Source organism: Antechinus flavipes, chromosome 2 (genome assembly GCF_016432865.1).
Source record: "Antechinus flavipes isolate AdamAnt ecotype Samford, QLD, Australia chromosome 2, AdamAnt_v2, whole genome shotgun sequence".
In the NCBI taxonomy this organism is placed as follows: domain Eukaryota; kingdom Metazoa; phylum Chordata; class Mammalia; order Dasyuromorphia; family Dasyuridae; genus Antechinus; species Antechinus flavipes.
In genome coordinates, this window is record NC_067399.1 from 121,423,375 (window position 1) to 121,443,949 (window position 20,575).

Sequence of the window (20,575 nt, forward strand, 5' to 3'; positions counted from 1 at the left end):
TATTTTTAATCTCTCCCTAGCTACTACTGGCTCCTTCCTTACTACTTAAATATAAAATGTCTCCTCTGTCCTTTGAAAATTCTCACTGATCCCACCATCCTCACTAGTTAAATTCTTCTCTTTCCTCACCTCTATAACTAATCTACTTGATATTTCACTTCCCTCTCCTCTCATTCTTGCTTCATCCTTCAACTAAAACTGGTTTCTGCACAACTATTCAATCTAGTACTGCCAAATTTGTTAAGCCTTTCTTTAGTCTTCATCCTTCTTAACCTCTCTACAATCTTTGACACTGTTTTTCCATTCTCTTCTGGATATCCTCTCATCTCTGGGTTTTAAAATACTATTTCGCTTTTGTTTCTCCTCTTAACCCACAGCCCCTTTCTCTTTTCTCTCCATACTAACTCATTTGGAGATCTCATCAGATCCTATGAGCTCAATGAACATTTCTCAGCAGATAATTTCAGTCTCTACTGAGCTTACAGCTATACATTTCCAGCTCCTCTTGGACATCTCAAGCTTAACATATCCAAAGGGGAACTTACTATCTTTTCTCAAAAACCCTCTCACTTTCTGAATTTCCTTATTAGAGACAAGAGCACCATCATTCTCCCAGTCAACCAAGTCTGCAAACCTTGCCCAATCCTGTTTCTACCTTTATACTATTTCTCACATGTCCCCTTTTCTCTATTCATACAACCACAACTTTGCTTTTAGGCCTTCTAGGCCTATTGCAACAAACTTTCTAAAAAACAGGTTTTTATTGATGTCTTATTATTTCTTACATCATCCTAGTTATCATCCCAAATATCTCTTCTTGGAGCAGCTAGATGGCACAGTAGATAGAGCACCGGCTCTGAAGTCAGGAGAACCTGAGTTCAAATCTGTCCTCAAACATAATACTTACTAACTGTATGATCCTAGGCAAGTCATTTAATCCTAATTGCCTCAGCAAAAAAATAAATAAATCTCTTCCCCTTATCTTCCAGAGAGCCCTCCCATATGACAAACAGTATTTTTTAGAAAGAAAATAAATCAGTATAATTGATCAATACATTGAAAAAGTCCAAAAATATGTGAAATGTCTAAAGTGGCAGGCTGGAGGAGTCCTGTCATATCTCTTCATTTGATGTTTATAATTTTGTTAAATTTACTTTTGATTTTTCTGATGTTCAATTGTACTTTCCATTATATTGTAATAGTTATTTTGTATATTGTTTTCTTGACCCTTACTTCCGTATTCATATATAGAACTTTCCATGTTTCTCTGAAGTTATCATATACCATTTCTTAGAACATAGCAATATTAGTTATATATAGTTATTCTTATGTACCACAATTTGTCCCCATTGATGGGCATGTACTTTATTTATAATTCTTGTTGGGATATTGTTCAGGCATTTCAGATGTGTCCAACTCTACCTGACCTCATTTGGAATTTTCTTGGTAAAATCACTACGGTGATTTGCCATTTCCTTTTTAGCACAGAAGAGAAAACTGAGGCAAACAGAGTGAAGTGACTTGTCCAGGATCACATAAACTACTAAGTCTCTAAGCCAGATTTGAACTCAGGAAGTTGAATCTGGCTTTGTTAGATAACATGATTGCAATTCCTACTTCCTACTTTTTTGGATTTACCTGATGCACAGGTAAAAAAAAAATTCCATCCTCTCAATTTTACTTTGTGTATTTTTTTAATGTGTTTCTTTTAAGAAACAGTCTGTAGGATTTTCTTTTCTTTTCTAATCTGTCACTTTTTCATTTAATTGGATTATTTAACCCATTCATATTTAAGGTTATGAGTTAGGTGAGTTTTTTCCCCTTCCCTGTCTCTAATACTACCGTTATTTTTTTCTCTCAAGTTAAGATATTTCCTCCTCTTCTGTTGTAAATATAGTACTCTATTTTTTCAGTTACTTAATCTTACTCTCTCTTAAGGTGTTCATGTCCTCACTGGTTCTCTTTCCCTCAGCCCTGATCCCCTTTTCTCATTTGTTATCCCTTTCCCAGTAGGGTTTTATTTGTTACTTCCTTTTTTTCTTCTGTCTTTATTTGGTTATGTAATTCTTCCCCCTTATATTTCCTCTCAGTCAAATAGATTCCTTCTTTCTCTTCTTTCCATCAATTAATCCTAATCATTTTTTTAAATTTCATTTTTGCTCCCTTTCCAAAAAAGATTTTTCTTACTCATCTGTTTACTCTAGATTCTCATTCTCTTATAATTATCTCTTTTTTCTGTATTTCTCATACAATTATTTCTAAGGCATCCATTCCAAGACTCTCCCTTTTAAACAGTTACTACCACCACCTTTAGAGTCTGGCCCATGAATTCCATTGTGTCTTACTCTCAATATATTGCCAATTATTGCAGGAGTCAGAGAGGATATTGCCCCATGGAAGGGTCTCTCCCCAATGACACATCTAATTATACAACCCACCACTGATCTATAACTTCTTCTAGTTACTTTTTTATCCCCATTTTCCTCAAGGTCTTTTCCCTGTCTCCATGGTTTCCCATTTCCCCAGAAGCCAGGTTATTTCATAAAGAAGGGTGAGTAGATTTTTCAACCATCAAATCTTCTAGATCATCATAAGCAAAAGGTACCTATTTCCCTTCACAGAACATCTTTTTACCCCAGCATTATTAATCAATGAAACCCCTTTTCTCTCTTCCACTTTACAATCCTTCCTCTTTCCTCCTTACCCACACATCTCTGTAGGCTCTTCTCTCTATGACACCAAAGAAGTCACTTTTCCTTCATTATTAGCCCTTGATTTGACTCCAACACAAAACCAACATTTCTAGTTCCCTGTTCCCCTTTTCCCCTTTTATGTACACTTTTCCATGCTGTAATGTAGTCCCATAGGAAAAAACCTGATTCATCTGCAGACAAGGTATGATCAGATTCTGTCCATAATGGCTCAGACCCACCTATTCACTATTACCTCCAACTAACTTCTGCCTTTAACCCTATCTCCTTATGTACATTAAGAAAGAAGTTTTTTATTGATCTCTCCCTGTCACTCTGCTGCTGTTACTGTCCTTGGCTGATGCATTTATTCCCTTTCCCTACATGTCTGTTGTTTGGAGTACTCAAAAAACAAATAATCTCTTCAGTTCTGGTTTTTTTCTTAAAAATGTTTCAAACACGTCTTTATTGTTGAATGCCCACCTTTTTTTTTTTTTTTTTTCATGAATTGTCCAACTCAGATTTGCAGCTCCTCACACATAACACTTTATCTCCTGTCCTCTGGGCCTTTACATTGGCTGTTCCCCACACTTAAGATGCTCTACCTACTTTCCTCCATCTCTTAGCTTTCTTGATTTCATTCATCTCAAATCCCACTTTCTGCAGGCCCTTCCCAGTTGCCCAGCTGCTAGTGCCCTTTGCTCTATCTTTCCATCTATCCTATATCTTATATGTATCTAGTTATTTACATGTCTTCCCCATTAGAACATGAGCTCCCTGAGAAGAAAAGCCATTTGGGGAGAAGGGGAGGATTCTTTTTGCAACTGCAATGTTTAGCAGGGTGCCTCAGGTTTGACTTTGAATCTGGATTCCTGTAGGAAAATGAAATGATCTGAAACCTGATCCAAATATTCAAGGGGACATCCAATGCCCGCTAATTTTTCTTCAGTCAAGGTTACATTTCACAAGTAAGACTTGTTTTTCCTTCCATTCCCATGATCCACCTACACACATACTCACACATATCCATCTTGCTCCAACTTACCAGATCATCCCTTCAAACAAGTTGTGGATAATGAGATGAGATTGGGTCACAACAATAAGCAGAGTCACATGAGTCCAACCAAACTACAGGAAAGAGAAAAAAAAAGTATCCTAGATTCCAGTCCATCACTAAAGTCATTTCAGAGAACAGACTTAGGTAGAAAGCTGTGATGAATTATAAATAGAATATCTCCCTTTGAGAGGTATAGGTCTGTATCTTGAGCTCTTATTCACAATGTTCCCCCTTCAATACTTCCTCTCCCCTTTATCTCCCTTCAAGACACCTGAGATCAGCAATATGGCCAAATCAAGGAAAAATTCTTATAATGAAATGACTTGCTCAAATTACATAGAGGGGCATCAAGAAATATGTCCTACATACTACACTAAGTAATAGCATCTGATTGAAGAGACTAAGCAGCTCTAAACACTCTCAATTTATAAGATGTTCTCCCATCGTGTTATCTGCTCCAAAAGCCTTAGAAATGGAGGAGTGCTTATGGATACTGAGTTGCCTTACAGTTGAAATTCAGAAAAAATTAGCTGAATGTCCATCCTTGAATCTCCTTTAATCTAAAAAGCACTAAAGCTGCCTCTCCCCACTTGTAATCCACCATTTCCTCTTACCATATAGAACTGGAGTCGGTAATGTTTCTTAACAAGACTCAATACAAACATGCAGAACCCTAAATGGAAAAAAAGAAAACAAAGATAGGGATGAGTCATTTCCTAGACTCATCTTTTTTAATTATTTCCATCATCAGTACTTAGTGGCCCTTCAGCTAAATTCCTGGCAACATCTCAAAGCTTAGTTCCAAAGGCCCAAGACAAAAAATAGCATTACCACTAATGTAGGGCTCAGTCACGTGAATACTCTTTTCAGCAGTTTTCTCATTAGAAAGATGTTGTTTATGCTGCTATACAAGATTTAGCTGTTTGTACTGGTATTCTAGACATTGGCTTTATCTTCTCTTCTGGAGGTAAAAGTCCATGGCCAAGCTTCATCAAATTTGTGCATACTTACATGTATATACATTCTTTATACACAAAGAAATCTATTTACATGTTCATTTATTGCATATTTATACACTCACCTTTAAAGTTGCAAGGAAACTGAGTCCAACCCCTTCATTTTATGCATGAAGAGGACCAAACTTTCAAAAAACCAATATTATATTAAATTATTCCTGTTAGTAATTTTAAATTTTTAAAGCACTATTAAGGTTTACAAAGCACTTCCTTACAATGAATCTTTCAGAAAAGCAGTATAAATATAATCCTATTTTAGACAGAGAGAAACTGAGATTGAGAGGTTATATCATCTGCTTGTGGTCACTTCTGAATTTTTTTTTTTTTTTTTTGGTCAAGGAATTTGGAGTTAAGACTTGCCCAGGCTCACACAGCAAGTAAGAATTAAGTGTCTGAGGCTACAGTTGAACTCAGGTTCTCCTGACTCCAGAGCCAGTGATCTATCCACTGTACCATTTAGCTATTCCCTAACTAATGAATTTCAAAAATCAAATTGAAACGCAGATTTCCTGAATCTTGGTATCAAATTATTTCTACTATATCATGCTTCTCCTGTCTAGATTGCCTTATTTCCATTCAACAGACTCTACAAATGACAAAAACTAAGGACTAGTGAAGTGAGTTATAATTAATTACCTGTTAGGTAAAGAGCAAAGGAAATGAAACGATGATATTTACTGAGAATCCTCAAAGGTTCCTCTCTCTGGACCAAAGTGAAGAAGTAATCAGTCACTGTTTCACCATAGAAAAAATAATTCACACACAGTAGAAAGTACCTGCAAACAAAGAAAAGTTGCTTTCCATGGAAAAAGAGGGACTTACAACATGCTCCTTACACTGAAATAATCAGACAATGATGCAGGAAGATGTTCAACAGATGTCCCATTTTTCTTTGTTCTAGTTTCCTGTATTTGGGGACAGGAAAAACTATGCTTGCCAGCTTCCTAGAGTCTTTCTCAACTTTTCAGTTGGGAACACTCCATAGTAATTCTATTCACTGCAGTCTTCAACTGTTACCTCTATGCAACTGTTACTTCTATGCAAATAATATTAGCCATTATGCAAATGATTCCCAAATCTAGCTCTTCAGTCCTGTCTGACCTCCTTCTGAAATTCAGAACTACAACTCTAATTGCTTTCAAGATATCACCAACATGTCCAACTCAACAGATCCCAAATTTTAATCTTTTTGTTCAAAAATTTCTCTTCCTGGTTGCACATGTTTTAACCCATATTAGATTACTTATGGTCTAGAAGAGGTAGAGGAAGAGAGGGAGAGAGAAAAATTTGGAACACAAGGTTTTTGCAAGGATGAATGTTGAAAACTATCTTTACATGTATTCCGAAAAATAAAAACAACTTTTGTTCCTTATGATCTCAGTTATGATACCACTATTCTTCCAGTTGCCTATATCCAGAATCAATCTTTGACTCTTTCCCTTTCTATATCCTTCTTATCCATCACTTATTAAAAATCCTGTCAGTTCTTCCCAAAATCTATATTTTTCCTTCTTTCTCTGTTTTCAATACAACTATCAAGGTAGAGGCCTTCATTGCCATTCAATGCTTCATTGCTACCATTACCACCAGATTATTGCAATAAACTTCTTCAGAAATCATCCCATCCTTATTCCAACCTTTATACCTTCATGCCATTTTCCTTAAGAATATATCTAGTTCTCTTACTGACTAAAATTCTTCAGTGGACATTTCCTGCCAGCTTAGCAATATTTAAACTCCTTTCTGGCATTCAATTCTCTTTAAAATCTGGCATCTCCTTATTTTTTCAGCCTTCTATAATACTGATTCACTTCACCTATTTTGTGGTCCTTCCAAGACAGACTTACTATCTTGAACCCTGAACATCCATAGGTTCTATTACACATCTTCGGCAATCCTATAACAGGAATGTTCTTCTACCTTCTTCTACACCTATTCTTGGCCCAATAAATTCTTCCCATCTTTCAAAGCCCTACTTAAATTTCACTTCTAATCCTGATAACAAAATACAATTTTGAAAATTAATTTTTCTCTTGATGCTGACATAGCACCATTTTGTACCTAATTATATTTCATGATAAATATCACTTCTATGTGATAAACATACTATAATCTATTTGACATATGTGTGATGGTCCTCTTACTAGACTATAAGGTCCAAGACTGCAAGGATCTTATCATAGATATTTACTGAATACTGAATAATCTGATCCTACAAATTAAATTTTCAGCTCTTAATCTTTTTTGTGAAGCTTCCAAACAAGCAAGAATACAAAAATCAGAATAACAATGTAAACTAGCATTTCAGACCCTCCACATTCTGGGTCTAACCTACTCTGCAATCTACCTTCTTTACCATTGTTCTCCCTATAGAGTTCTTCTACCTGAACTTGTCAACTCATTAACCAACCACCCAAGCTTCCTTGCCATTTCTGTACTTTGATTCACTGAACTATTGTGTGTGTACATGCGCACACATGCGTGCATACTTTCACACAGCTAGAAGGAATCATCAAACACTCATTTTACAAATGAGGAGACACAGAAAGGTCAAATACCTTGTCCATGCACATCCTGGTCCATTAGTGACACTATCCCCATCTCCTTTTGGTCACTCCATGGTTATAGGTCCCCCTGCCCCCGAGCTTATTCATAAGACCCAGGGAATGCCCCTAATTAATGAATCACAAAGGAGATTGTTCTCTGAAAGAAGAAATTTTGGAATTTTCACAGTGGCCTGCCACTGCCCACTATGATTTGTGCAGATTTTCTTTCTAAGTTTTATTATCTTGTATATATATTTCAGTAACTTTGTGAAAAGATAAAATACTGAATCTTTAAATTCTAGCCCAATGGGAGAAGCCAATTGAGTGTCTAAAAGTAAATTGATAGCAGACTGAACATTAAAAGGAATTAGTACCTAAAAATCTCAGTCCTGGACTGGAAAAGATCTTAGTCTAGTTATAACAATGACTTTATTTTACAAAAAAGAAAAATAAGACTGACATGAAGAAGGGAATAGAGAATAGCACTGAGGAAGAACTGATTTGCTCCTATTCACACAAATATGGTTAAAAATTGAACTGGAATTACAGCCCAGATTTTCTGACTCCCAGTTCAACATCTGTCTTCTAAACTTTGGCAGATAAATTATGGTGATCAGAAAATTTTAGTTTCTTAAGCAGATGCTATAAAAAGCCCAAACATACTCCATGCTATAAATATGACCAGTTAAGTTCCTTCTGAGTTAAAATTGACATTTGTAGAAGCTGCTTAATGGCTCCTTGGCTCCCATGAAGCAGAAGCATACTTTCCTACCAATAGAAGGGCACTACACACCTTTGTAGCTGTTGGTGAACTATCTGGGAAACAACAAAGTCCTTAATTTGTTATTCAGGGTTCTTACATGCCCTTGGGAGGGCAGAGTGCTTACCAACTGAGAGTCCTGAACCAAGGTAAGTCATAAGAGTGATACACATTATAGCCAATCGTGATGATCTCATGGAAACATTTAATCTGAACACACATAACCTGTAAGACACAGAAGAATGGAATCATTTCCTATGCTTTATGTTTTCAACAACTTCCTCCCCTCTACCCCAACATTATAATCTGAAAGAGCAAGATTGTGTGGTGGTGAAGGGGAGAGCAAAACTTTAAATCAGTACATAAACTATTGGCTAAACAGCAAATAAGACATAACAAAGATCTGACCTGCTCAGATCTACAAATGATACTTCTATTCTCATTTGTCTCCCTCCATAAATCCTGGGCAACTGTCTCTCTCTTTTTTTTTTTTTTTAATTTATTTTAAATATGGTCTTTTTTTAAAAATTATTTTTAAATTAAAAACTCAGGGTTTCCTTAATGTAGTTGCTCCTCTCACTAGAGATAACAATTCTCTAATTCAAACCTAAACCTCTTTCTAGGAGGATTGAAGCCCTTATTTAAAGAGGAAACAAAGGCCCTGTGAAGTCTAAAAGGCTCTTAATTTTATTGCTGTGCACATAGGAAGCACTTAATATTTACTGAATGTCTGTGGCTGAGTTCTGAAAGCATGCTCATCTCCAAATCAAATCAGTCTCACAATAAGATGACAGACCATATGGAATTCAAGGTCAGATTACATTAACATGCAAATACTACTTACGATCATCATTAAAACCATAGGTCCCAAATAGATGATGATGAAGAAAAAGGCAATCATAGCCAAAGTCAGGATACCTCTCACCCACCAGTTTTTCCATCTAGTACAGAGAAAATACATTTAGGTACAAAGAAAGAGATCTAAACACACATAAGTAGAACCCAGAATCAAATCCTTCTTACATCACTCACTTCTGATGGGTATATCTATGATTAGGGAAAATAAGCATTTTTTTTTTTTAGGAGAAAATCTTTTCTCCAGGTCAAGAACTCTGGCACACCTTCAAAGAAGGTGGGAGCAAAGAACCTTCATTCAGCTAAATTAACTTTTTGTCTAAAGCACTGAAGGAAACTAAGCAATGAACTTAGACCTTTAGATGTCAACCATAACATTAATTATCCATTCCACACATTTGGACAACTGAATGCACGTCAACTTAACCACTGACTACACATTATCCAGGATTATTCTGTAATTATTTTCTGTAGGATAACCATGACTTTTCAAAAAGATAATCATCATTTTAAAAAATACAAAAAGATAATCATCAACTTGAACAAATGGACCATTTCATATCTATTTTTCCTACAGGAGTCACTATTAAATGGTAACTATTAAATGATTTTCCAGTACTTGATGATTTGAGTTACCTTGAGGACAAATTAGACAGTGCTCGGTTGAAAACCTCAGGAGTATCATCAGAGGTGGGTACTGGTGCAGGTTCAGCTCGGCTTTCGCTGTCTGATGCAGTCTCCCCATCTGTCTTTGTTTCCACCTCAGACTCCTAAATGCAGTGAAAATCCAGAATGTTAAAAAAAAAAAAAAAAAAGACTTGACTTAAGTAAATACAATCTAGAACATGACAGAAAGATAGTTTCCTAGACCAAGATAAAACAGACAAGTAGATAGATGATAGACAGATAGATGGATATAGTAGATAGATGACATAGATAGATGATAGACAGACAAGTAGACAGAAAAATAGAGAGAAATAGATGGGTAGATGCCCAGTTCAGCGAGCAGTTGTAGATGTTGAACAAGCCACTTCAACCACCTTCTGCCTCCCTCAGATTTCACATCAGAAAAATGAGAGATTATCTTTCCAATACACTGAGATCTTTTCCAACTCAATATATTTAATTACACAATTCTAAGAACAGCTGAAGAACACGAATGAGTAAGTAATCATGCTATCCTGATGGCAAATTTCCCTGTCCATCACTGGATGCTGATCTCTGTCTGCACCACCATACAGGGAATATGGCAGGACTAAAGGCACAGATAATTTTTATATAAGGCAAAGTGAAGGTGGGAAAGGTAGAGCAGGCCATTGTATGATCTCACCCCCCTCTTACTATCATACTTATCATAATCCAGAAGGGAGCAGAGGAAACTAAAGCCAAAAGAAAATCTATTCCTAGCAGAGCAGCCTTCTCTGTTCAGGTGGCACGACAGGCACAAAATGAAGCTGGCAGACAGCTGTGGAAAACGAGAGGAACAGAGGTACCATAAGTTTGAAATGAAGTCTGCCAGCTACCTAATTCAGAGCTGAATTCTTATCATGGCTGAGTTACTCCCTGACTTTGGAAGGAGTCCAAAGTTCTTTTTATAAAATTTTTTTAATATCAGATTAGCTTAGATTCCTCAATGAAAGGCAGATATGATTAATGCAAAGAAGCAAGAACAAACAATAGCAGGTATGAGGAGGCTCCTTCAATTGAAAAGAGACATTTTAGCCACTGGCTCCAGCTCTACCATACCAAAGCTCTACCTTTTTATGAGGAAAGCACCTTGTAAACCTTGGATGGAATACTATAAAAACATGATTTACTATTAGTATTATCACTCAAACAAAGTGCTCTCCTATACTCTATATAAAAAGGAAGCGTAAGATAGTTGAAAAGGCTCTGGATTTAGAATCAAGCAACCTGGGTATGAATCCTCATTCTTCCAGGTTAGCTGTAAGAATTTCATAACTCCTTTAATCAGTCTCTGAGGCTCAAGTTTCTGCATCTGAGAACTGGAGATAATAATACTTATACTATCTACCTTACAGGGTTATTGTGAGGAAGATGTTTTGTAAAGCTAAAAGCACAACTGAAACTGGAATAATTTAATGCAAACAATTCAGAAAGTTTAATGTATTCACTTTGGATACATAAGGAGTCAAACTCTCAGAGTTAACCTCAGAAACCCATTATTTGAGACTGTGCTATATTCAAGACTTTCTCCACCAGCATTATCCCAAAGAGAGGAAGTCAAGAAACCAAATAATTCTTGGGTAATATGAGGAAGGTTAAAAGGAAGCTGCAATGACAACCACAACAGAAGGCTTAAAATTCTTTTGCTTCACAATTTGCTGGTGGCAAACTAAAAGTTCGCAAAAGAGAAGTACATTAATATTGGATAGACCTTTGGGGTAGAAAAAAGGCAATTGAGAACAAGAGTCCTATAAATAAATAATTCAAAGGGTTTTATAATATGAAAAGGACGTGGAGAAGAAACAACCTATATAGGTTCTCCAAGATAAAGAAATACAAAAAAAAAGCTAAGATGTAGAAAGAGTAGCAAGAGATATAATGTAACTAGCCAAATTACAAGCCAATAAACTAGTCAAGAAGCTAATACAAGACATTATAGAAAAGAAAGTAGTAAAACACAGGGCAATAGAGAAGTTAGAGCTAATAAGTAAGATAAATTAGAGTACCTAACAAAAGGAATCAAATCTGACTTCACAGGTATCATTGAGACTTAGAAATGACTAGAATATGTCTCTAGACTGATATACTTTATTCAAAAGAAACAGTATGACTTTTTCTGTTTGTTTTAAAGAGAGACATAAAAGCCAATCTGAAGAAAATCTGGTTACTAAACTTTTCATCTCAAAAGAAGATAGGAAAATGACATATGTACTAAAATATTCATAGTAGTTTCTGGGGTAGCAAAACACTACAAACAAAAAAGAGTATCTATCAATTGGGAAATGGCTAAACAAATTATGGTTTATGAATGTAATGGGATACTACTGTGCCATAAGCAATGATGAAGAGGAAGGTTTCAGAGAAACCTAGTCATACTTATCTGAATTGATGCAAGTGAATAAGCAAAACAAAGAAAACAATTTATACAATAACAACATTGTGAAAACTAACAATACTGGAAGCTGTGAGAATTCTGATCAATGCACATTCCAGAGGACTAATCCATGTCTGAACCGAGGTGATGAATTCAGGGTACAAAATAGACTTTGTTGGATAACATCAATATGAGAACCTATTTTATTTAATCATATGTATTTGTTACAAGGAGGCCTGTTTGCTTTTATTTTTCAAATGGTAGGAAGAAGATAGGGAGAAATAATCAATTTTTTAATCAATTGAAAAAATAAAATGTAATTGAAAACTGAAAAAATAAGCAATTATAAACAAAAAAAAAAAATAAGGAAAAAATGTGAAGACTTCTTATATGAACTGATACACAGGAAGGAATCCAAAATCAATCAACATTTATAAGGATTATAACAATATAAAAACAATAAAAGGCAGTTAAATGATGATAAGAGGCATTTGTTCTCCATAGATATAGGATGGTGACTGGCTATAGTTGTTTTGTCAGTCAGTTTTGTTTAACTATTTTTCTTTTACTGTTACAAAGGAAGGTGAACCAAAAAGTGATTGAGGTGTAGAAAACAAAAGACAACCAAAAACACTTTTTTAAAACAGTGATAAGGCATGTACAAAAATGTTTCTGCACAAAAAATGCCCTTTTTGTAGTGACAAAGAACTGGAAACTGAGTAGATGCCCATCAGTTGGAGAATGGTTGAGTATGAATGTAATGGAATGTTATTATTCCATAATGATCAGCAGGTTGATTTTTAAAAGACTTAGTGAGAATTACATGAACTAATGCTGCTAAGTGAAGCAAGTAGAACCAAGAGAACAAGCAAGAGTACACAGCAACAACAAAATTATGTACTGATCAATTGTGTTGGACTTGGCTCTTTTCAACAATGAGATGATTCAGGGAAATTCTAGTAGACTTGGGATGGAGAGAGCCATTTGCATCCAAAGAGAGGACAACTATGGAGACTGAATGTGGAGTACAACACAGTATTTTCATCTTTTTTGTTGTTGTATGCTTGCTTGTTTTTTTTTTTTTTTCTTTCTCATTTTTCCCCCTTTTGATCTGATTTTTCCTGGTGCAGTATGATAAATGTGGAAATACGTTTAGAAGGGGGACATACCCTACTAATAGGTGTAAGGCCAATAAAGACCAAAATGAGCTAAGAATAGTAGGCAAATCTAAGACTAAGAAAAAGCTTAGTGAGTTATTTTGGAGAAAAAGATCAGAGAGGACAGAATGTTGTTTAAGGTGAAAAGAACTATAATTGACAACAAAAAAAAGGCAAATCTATTCATTTGTTTCTATTTTCTCAATCATGGTGAAAACAGAAAACAGAAACTAAAAATTTTAAGAGAACAATTAGAAGGCCTTTGAGGAGTTTATATCATCTGACCCAAATAATCTAGTAAACTGAAAGAATTGACAGATGTAATTGCTAAGCCGTCAGTAATCTCTGAAAAACCCTGGCTAATAAAAGAAATACTACAGAATTATAGAATGGCAAATGCCTCAACTTTTTAAAAAGGAAAAGTGAACAGAACATGTAAACTCCAGGCCAGTGACCTAGTCTTCGATTCCTGGCAAAATTCTAGAATAAATTAATAGGATGGCTGAACAACTAGAAAAGAAACTTATAATCACAAAGTGCAACATATCAGAACAACTTTATTTCACTTTTTACAGAGGTTACTACTCTGATAAACTATTTAAGAAAACAGAAACAAAAAAGACAACTGGTAGGGGCAACCCAGAAGCTGGAAATAAACAGGGAAAGAATAATGGGAAAAAAAACTCAAGGGCAGAAATGTTCAATATTGAAACGAATGACCTTAAAGTCAAAACTCCAAACTAGTGCCAGCAAAGCCAGAAAGGAGTAATGGACTGGGAGAAAAGAGAAAGAGCAAGACCACAAAAAAAGGGAGAGATGAAGAATTTCAGGAGGAAAGGTATAAAAACAGAACATTACGTTTGGAAAGTGAATCTTCACAGTTCAAGTTCTTGGGAATTCTTCATTTAGATGACAGTAAGGTCTAAAGTGTAGCTGTTCTGGTGAGCAGTTAGTAGAGATAAAAATGGAGGTAAGTTTAAGAATATTAATGCAATTTAAATATTAAATGTCAATAAAGGTAATAATAGGGAATGGCTAAAGGGGGAAGTTTATAAACTAGATGCTGAAATACTGATGGGGAAGAATTCTAGATATCTATGTCTAGGGTGGTGTGGAAGTTAAGAGAATAGAGTGTACTGAATGATGATGATGAATCATGGTATTAGGAGTGAGGGAGAGAGAGAGCACAGGCAAAATGACAACAATCCTGAACTAAGCAGCAAGGAATGTGGACCTAAAGGCTAGGTCAAATTTCAGTTTACTCAATGAGACAGAAATTATCTAACACAAACTGGGGATTCAAAGAAAATTTCTTTATAACAAAACATGGCACTAGGATTCTACAGGATAAGGTGAAAGAAGCTAGTTATCCACAGAAGAGGTTAAGAACCACAAAGTCTAATTAATAATAATGAAGATGGCTTAGAATAGTCTTAAAGAATAGGCAATGAGGAAACCAAACTATCACTCTTTGCTGATGATATGATGGTATACTTAGAGAACCCCAGAGACTCTACTAAAAAGTTATTAGAAACAATCCACACCTTCAGCAAAGTTGCAGGATACAAAATAAACCCACATAAGTCATCAGCATTCTTACATATCACTAACAAAATCCAACAGTTAAGAGTTACAAAAAGAATTTCCATTTAAAGTAACTACTGATTGTATAAAATATTTAGGAATCTATCTGCCATGGGAAAATCAGAAACTTTATGAGCAAAACTACAAAATGCTTTCCACACAAATTAAGTCTGATCTAACCAACTGGAAAAATATGAAATGCTCTTGGATTGGGCGAGCAAATATAATAAAGATGACAATACTACCTAAATTAATCTATTTTATTTAGCGCTATACCAATCAGATTCCCAAAAAACTATTTTGATGAACTAGAAAAAATAACAACAAAGTTCATATGGAAAAACAAAAGGTCAAGAATTTCAAGGGAACTAATGAAAAAAAAAAAAAAATCAAATGAAGGTGGCCTAGCTGTACCAGATCTAAAATTATATTATAAAGCAGCAGTTACTAAAACCATCTGGTATTGGCTAAGAAATAGACTAGTTGATCAATGGAATAGGTTAGGTTCAAAGGACAAAACAGCCAATAACTTTAATAATATAGTGTTTGATAAACCCAAAGACCCCAGTTTCTGGGATAAGAATGCATTATTTGACAAAAATTGCTGGGAAAATTGGAAATTAGTATGGCAGAAACTAGGCATTGACCCACACTTAACACCGAACACCAAGATAAGGTCAAAATGGGTTCATGACCTAGGCATAAAGAATGAGATTATAAATAAATTGGAAGAGCATAGGATAGTTTACCTCTCAGACTTGTGGAAGAGGAAGGAATTTATGACCAAAGAAGAACTAGAGATCACTACTGACCACAACATAGAAAATTTTGATTATATCAAATTGAAAAGTTTTTGTACAAACAAAACAAATGCAGACAAGATTAGAAGGGAAACAATAAACTGAGAAAACATTTTTATAATCAAAGATTCTGATAAAGGCCTCATTTCCAAAATATATAGAGAATTGACTCTAATTTATAAGAAATCAAACCATTCTCCAATTGATAAATGGTCAAAGGATATGAACAGACAATTCTCAGACAAAGAAATTGGAACTATTTATAGCCATATGAAAATATGCTCCAAATCATTATTAATCAGAGAAATGCAAATTAATACAAAAGATAATGGGGAATGTTGGAGGGGATGTGGGAAAACAAGGACACTGATACATTGTTGGTAGAATTGTGAACACGTCCAGCCATTCTGGAGAGCAATTTGGAACTATGTTCAAAAAGTTATCAAACTGTGCATACCCTTTGATCCAGCAGTGTTTCTACTGGGCTTATACCCCAAAGAGATACTAAAGAAGGGAAAGGGACCTGTATGTGCCAAAATGTTTGTGGCAGCCCTGTTTGTAGTGGCTAGAAGCTGGAAAATGAAAGGATGCCCATCAATTAGAGAATGGTTGAGTAAATTGTGGTATATGAATGTTATGGAATATTATTGTTCTGTAAGAAATGACCAGCAGGATGAATACAGAGAGGACTGGTGAGACTTACATGAACTGATGCTAAGTGAAATGAGCAGAACCAGGAGATCATTATATGTCTCAACAACGACACTGTTTGAGGATGTATTCTGATGGAAGTGGATCTCTTCAATAAAGAGAGCTAATTCAGTTTCAATTGATCAAGGATGGACAGAAGCAGCTACACCCAAAGAAAGAACACTGGGAGATGAATATAAACTGCTTGCATTTCTGTTTTTCTTCCGGGGTTATTTATACCTTCTGAATTCAATTCTCCCCGTGCAATAAGAAACTGTTCAGTTCTGCACACATATATTGTATCTAGGATATACTGTAACCTATTCAACATGTAAAGGACTGCTTGCCATCTGGGGGAGAGGGTGGAGGGAGGAAGGGGAATAATCGGAACAGAAGTAAGTGCAAGGGATAATGCTGTAAAAAATTATCCTGGCATGGGTTCTATCAATAAAAAGTTATTTTAAAAAATAATAATAATAATAAATTTTTTTAAAAAATAGAATAGTCTTAAAGTCAGGACAACCTGGGCTCAAGTTCTACTTCCAACAAATAAGGGCTCTGTGAAGATACTTTATCTCTCATTGCTCTAGGCACTAGTACTCTGGGCACATAGAAAAGCAGGTGGTAAAAGAAGTTTCCTCACTTGTGAGATTCTATCAATGAAATCCTAAATCTAATCTCCATTTTCCTCTTTAAAACAGCTCAAAAATAGGTGCTATGGTTGTCATACTTTGCAAATGAAGAAACTGAGATTGAAAGAGATTAATATTTTAAGTGTCTTGTCCAGGGTCAAACAGCTATCAAGTGCCTAAAATACAAACCCAGGTCTCCCACACTCTAGTCCGGCACATTTTCCTCTATCTAGTGCTGCCTCTTGATAATAACTAACTTCTGCAGAGTACTGTACATACACTATTTCATTTGAGCCTCAGAGGCAGATTCAGATATTGTTCCAGGTCGAGTGTGGGAGACAAAACAAAGTATGCCAATAAAATCAAAATGCTAATAAAAACTTGTAATCATGTAGCAAATCACAAGAATAATCCACATGTACAATAGTCTAATGGGGGAGGACATCAGATTTGAAGTTAAAAAGAGTGGAGTTTGTGGTCTATCTTGGCAGGTCACTTCATCATCTTATGTTTCAGTTTCTTCATTTGTAAAACAGGGAGCTGTATTATTTGATCCCAAAGATTCATTCTTTTCCAGCTCATTAAATTGATGCTTGATGTGAGACTATGAACAAATTTTATGTTCATGTCTTTCAGCCTCATTTTCCTCTCTAAAAGGAAGAAGGAAGCACAAGGAAGCACAGCTGACCTAGACAGTCTCTCAGATCTCTTCCCAACATAAAACTATGGTCCTAGAATCTCTGTTTGAAGCTGATGGAACTGAAACTCAAAAAGGTCAGGATCTGCGTGGCTTATGCAGCTGGCAATCAGGGTTTGGACCCAAGTCTTTCCTGTCTCCACACTCTACCATAGGTTATATATGTACACTCACACTGTTTAGCAATTGTTTCATGCATTTATCTGGTCTCCAAAACCAGATTTCAAGTTCCCAGAATTGACCCCTATAGTTAAAATTTTACCTTACTCACGAGAGTGCTTAGAACAGCAAGAACTCAATATAATACTTGATGAACTGAATGGACACAGATAACAGTAGGGATAGGGGGAATAGTGGGTCAAATTCCTTATGCTCGATTACACAGTGTAACAGGAAAATCTATTGTTTGTGAATTAAACAGGCTGCAAGTGATCCCTTTGTCACTGAAAACACTGCCTCAGCTCCAGAGATCTGCTGTTTGGTGTTTGCCTTGGTATGCCAGATAACCAGCAATACACATATACCATGACCCTGAAAATAAATAGATGATTCGCTTAACCTTAAGATATTTCTCAGCACCATACGCAAAAATTAATTTCACTATCAATTTTGACTCAAGAATAGAAGCTCAAGAGCTCATCACACTCAATATTGTTTGCTCTGCAAGATTTTGAACAAAAAAGTAATATGGCTCCCAACTAGACAGTCCTTGCAGTAGCAAGAGAAAGGAGAGGGGCTAGACGGCTGGTGAAGGTATTTTGGGACACTGTAAGCTAGAGGATGCCTCCTCTGCAAACTTTTGCTTAGAAATAAGTTATAAAAATGCACAACACTAAAGAAACTTTTCACTTTGCAAACTGTCTTTTTCCACCCCTGGAAGTAATAAAGAGAACAACAGGGCTTCAGTTGTTCTCACAAAAGAGAGAATTAATTTCTTCTCAAGGCTTCTCACTTCTCAAGGCTGACACTTTTATAATGCAAAGGACCACAGCCAGATCTTACCATAGCCAGTAAGATCTCATGGAAAATTATATAAGCTAGGAGTCAAGAGATCTGGATCCTAGTGCTGGCCCTACCCTTATCTAGTTAACTGACCTTAATCTTGGCTTCTTTGCATCTATAAAACTGGCAGAGACAATTTAATGTCACAGGACCTCTATTTTTGCATTACCTGAAGTGGGAATGCTAATATCTTCCCTTACCTATCATGAGGGAATAGTTAGACAAGAAGGACAGTGCCTTAAAAGAAAAACAAAAGAAGTGCACGCACATACACACACCCCTAAAATCTGGGAAGGATTTTAAGGCTCAGCTAGTCTAACTCATACCTGAACCAGAATCCCCCTCTACAACAACCTCCCAAAAAGCAGACATCCAGTCTTTCTTTTTGAAGATCTCAAGTGGTGGGGTATCTTCCACCACCAAAGAAGGCCATTCCAATTTTGAAGAGCTCTAATTGTTGGGAAGTTTGGGGGTTGTTTTTTTAACATTGAGCTGACAACAACTTCTCTTTAACTTACTAGCTGTGTGACCCTGGGCAAATCGAACAATGTCTCTGATCTGATGTCTTCACCCTATAAAATGAAGAAAACCATGATAATTAGAATAGCTAGTGAGTCTATGATCTAATTACTTTCACATCCATTACTGCATTGAGCTTCAAAACCCTAGGAAGAAGTAAAGATATTAAACCCACTTTACAGACTAAGGCAACTAGCTCAGAGAACTTAATTACTTGTCCTGTATCACACAAGTAATAAATGGGAAAACTAGAATTTCCCCCTCTTGCTCCTATTTCTCTTCTCTCTAGCCAAAAACAAGTTTAATTCCTCTCCCACATGACACTCATTCTAATTTTTGAAAAAAGCTATGCTATTCCGCTTAACTCTAGGCAAAATCTTCCTAATGCCTTCAACTGTTCCTTACAGGGTACAGCTTCCAGCCTCCTCATCTGCAGCCCTCTTCTGACAAAGCTCCAACTTGCTGGGGTCCTTCTGAAAGGGTATGAGGGGTTAGCTATACTAACAAGACTCAATGAGAAAAAAGATTCAGCATGAAAAGGCATAGGATCCTGGTCTCAGAAACTATCTGATCCACTGCACTCTAATCTTTCAGGCAACATCTAGAATACTATCTTCAATTCTGAGAATCTAGAGAGACAATTGGGTAAGGGTTCAAGTTTATGTCATATCAGAGTTGTTTAAATAAACTAGGGATATTCAGCCTAAAAAAAAAGAAAAGAAAAGAAAAAGACTGTAGATGGAAGGGAAAGGAACATGACAGGTGTCTCCATGTATTTAAAGGGTTATCATTTGGAAAAAAGTATAGGTATTAAATTTATTCTGGGTAGCCCAAGAGGGCATACCAAATTAGCAACAGAAAGTTACCCCCCCCAAAAAAAAAAAAGAGAGAGAGAGAGGCACATTTAGGCTTTCTATAAGCAATAAACTTCCTAAAGATTAGAGCTGTTTAAATACAAAACGGGCTGCCTCTCAAATATGGTCCCTCTCATTGAAGGTCTTTTTTCTAGCCAGTTGGTCAGTTGAAGGGCATGGTATACTAGAGAGGGAATTCCTATCTGGATATGTTTTTGGACTACATGGTTACATGGTTTCTGACAGCCTTTTCAAGTCCGGCATTTTGTGAGATTGAGTGGGGAAAAAGCCAAAAGCACTAGCTGTGAAGTCAGATCTGGGTTCAAATCCCACCTCTGATGTTGGGAAACAAGTCACTTCACTTCCCTGGGCCTCAGTTGAGATGGATGGACTAGAATAGCCTCGCAGGTCTTTTCTAGCTTTAGATGCATCATCCTATGGTCCTGTAATGCCCAGATTTCCAAAACTCCAGATGCAGTCCTGACTAGGAAAGAAGGCAGTTCAAATCAATTGTCATTCATTAATTTCCCTCCATATCCCCAACCCGTGCTAAACCCTGTGCAGAATATGAAAGGGTTATGCAGCCTAGTTCCTCTACTCAACAGCCTTACTAAATAGAGTCAGAGAAAGACGACCAAAATACAGTCACAGGCCA

At 36.1% G+C, this 20,575-nt stretch overlaps 1 protein-coding gene across 2 annotated transcripts in view; it reads right to left on the reverse strand.

Moving 5' to 3' along the window:
- CDS2 (CDP-diacylglycerol synthase 2) overlaps positions 1-20,575 on the reverse strand; it is a 62,366-nt gene that overhangs the window by 11,309 nt on the left and 30,482 nt on the right. Inside the window, exons 2-8 of one of the 2 annotated variants that reach the window (XM_051975452.1) lie at positions 19,066-19,119; positions 9,561-9,694; positions 8,914-9,010; positions 8,197-8,294; positions 5,400-5,539; positions 4,362-4,420; positions 3,736-3,818 (exon numbers count right to left, since the gene is read on the reverse strand). In XM_051975452.1, coding sequence (XP_051831412.1) covers positions 3,736-3,818; positions 4,362-4,420; positions 5,400-5,539; positions 8,197-8,294; positions 8,914-9,010; positions 9,561-9,694; positions 19,066-19,119 — 665 coding nt within the window. The remainder of the gene's footprint in view (positions 1-3,735; positions 3,819-4,361; positions 4,421-5,399; positions 5,540-8,196; positions 8,295-8,913; positions 9,011-9,560; positions 9,695-19,065; positions 19,120-20,575) is intronic. The other variant, XM_051975453.1, reaches the window with a different exon arrangement.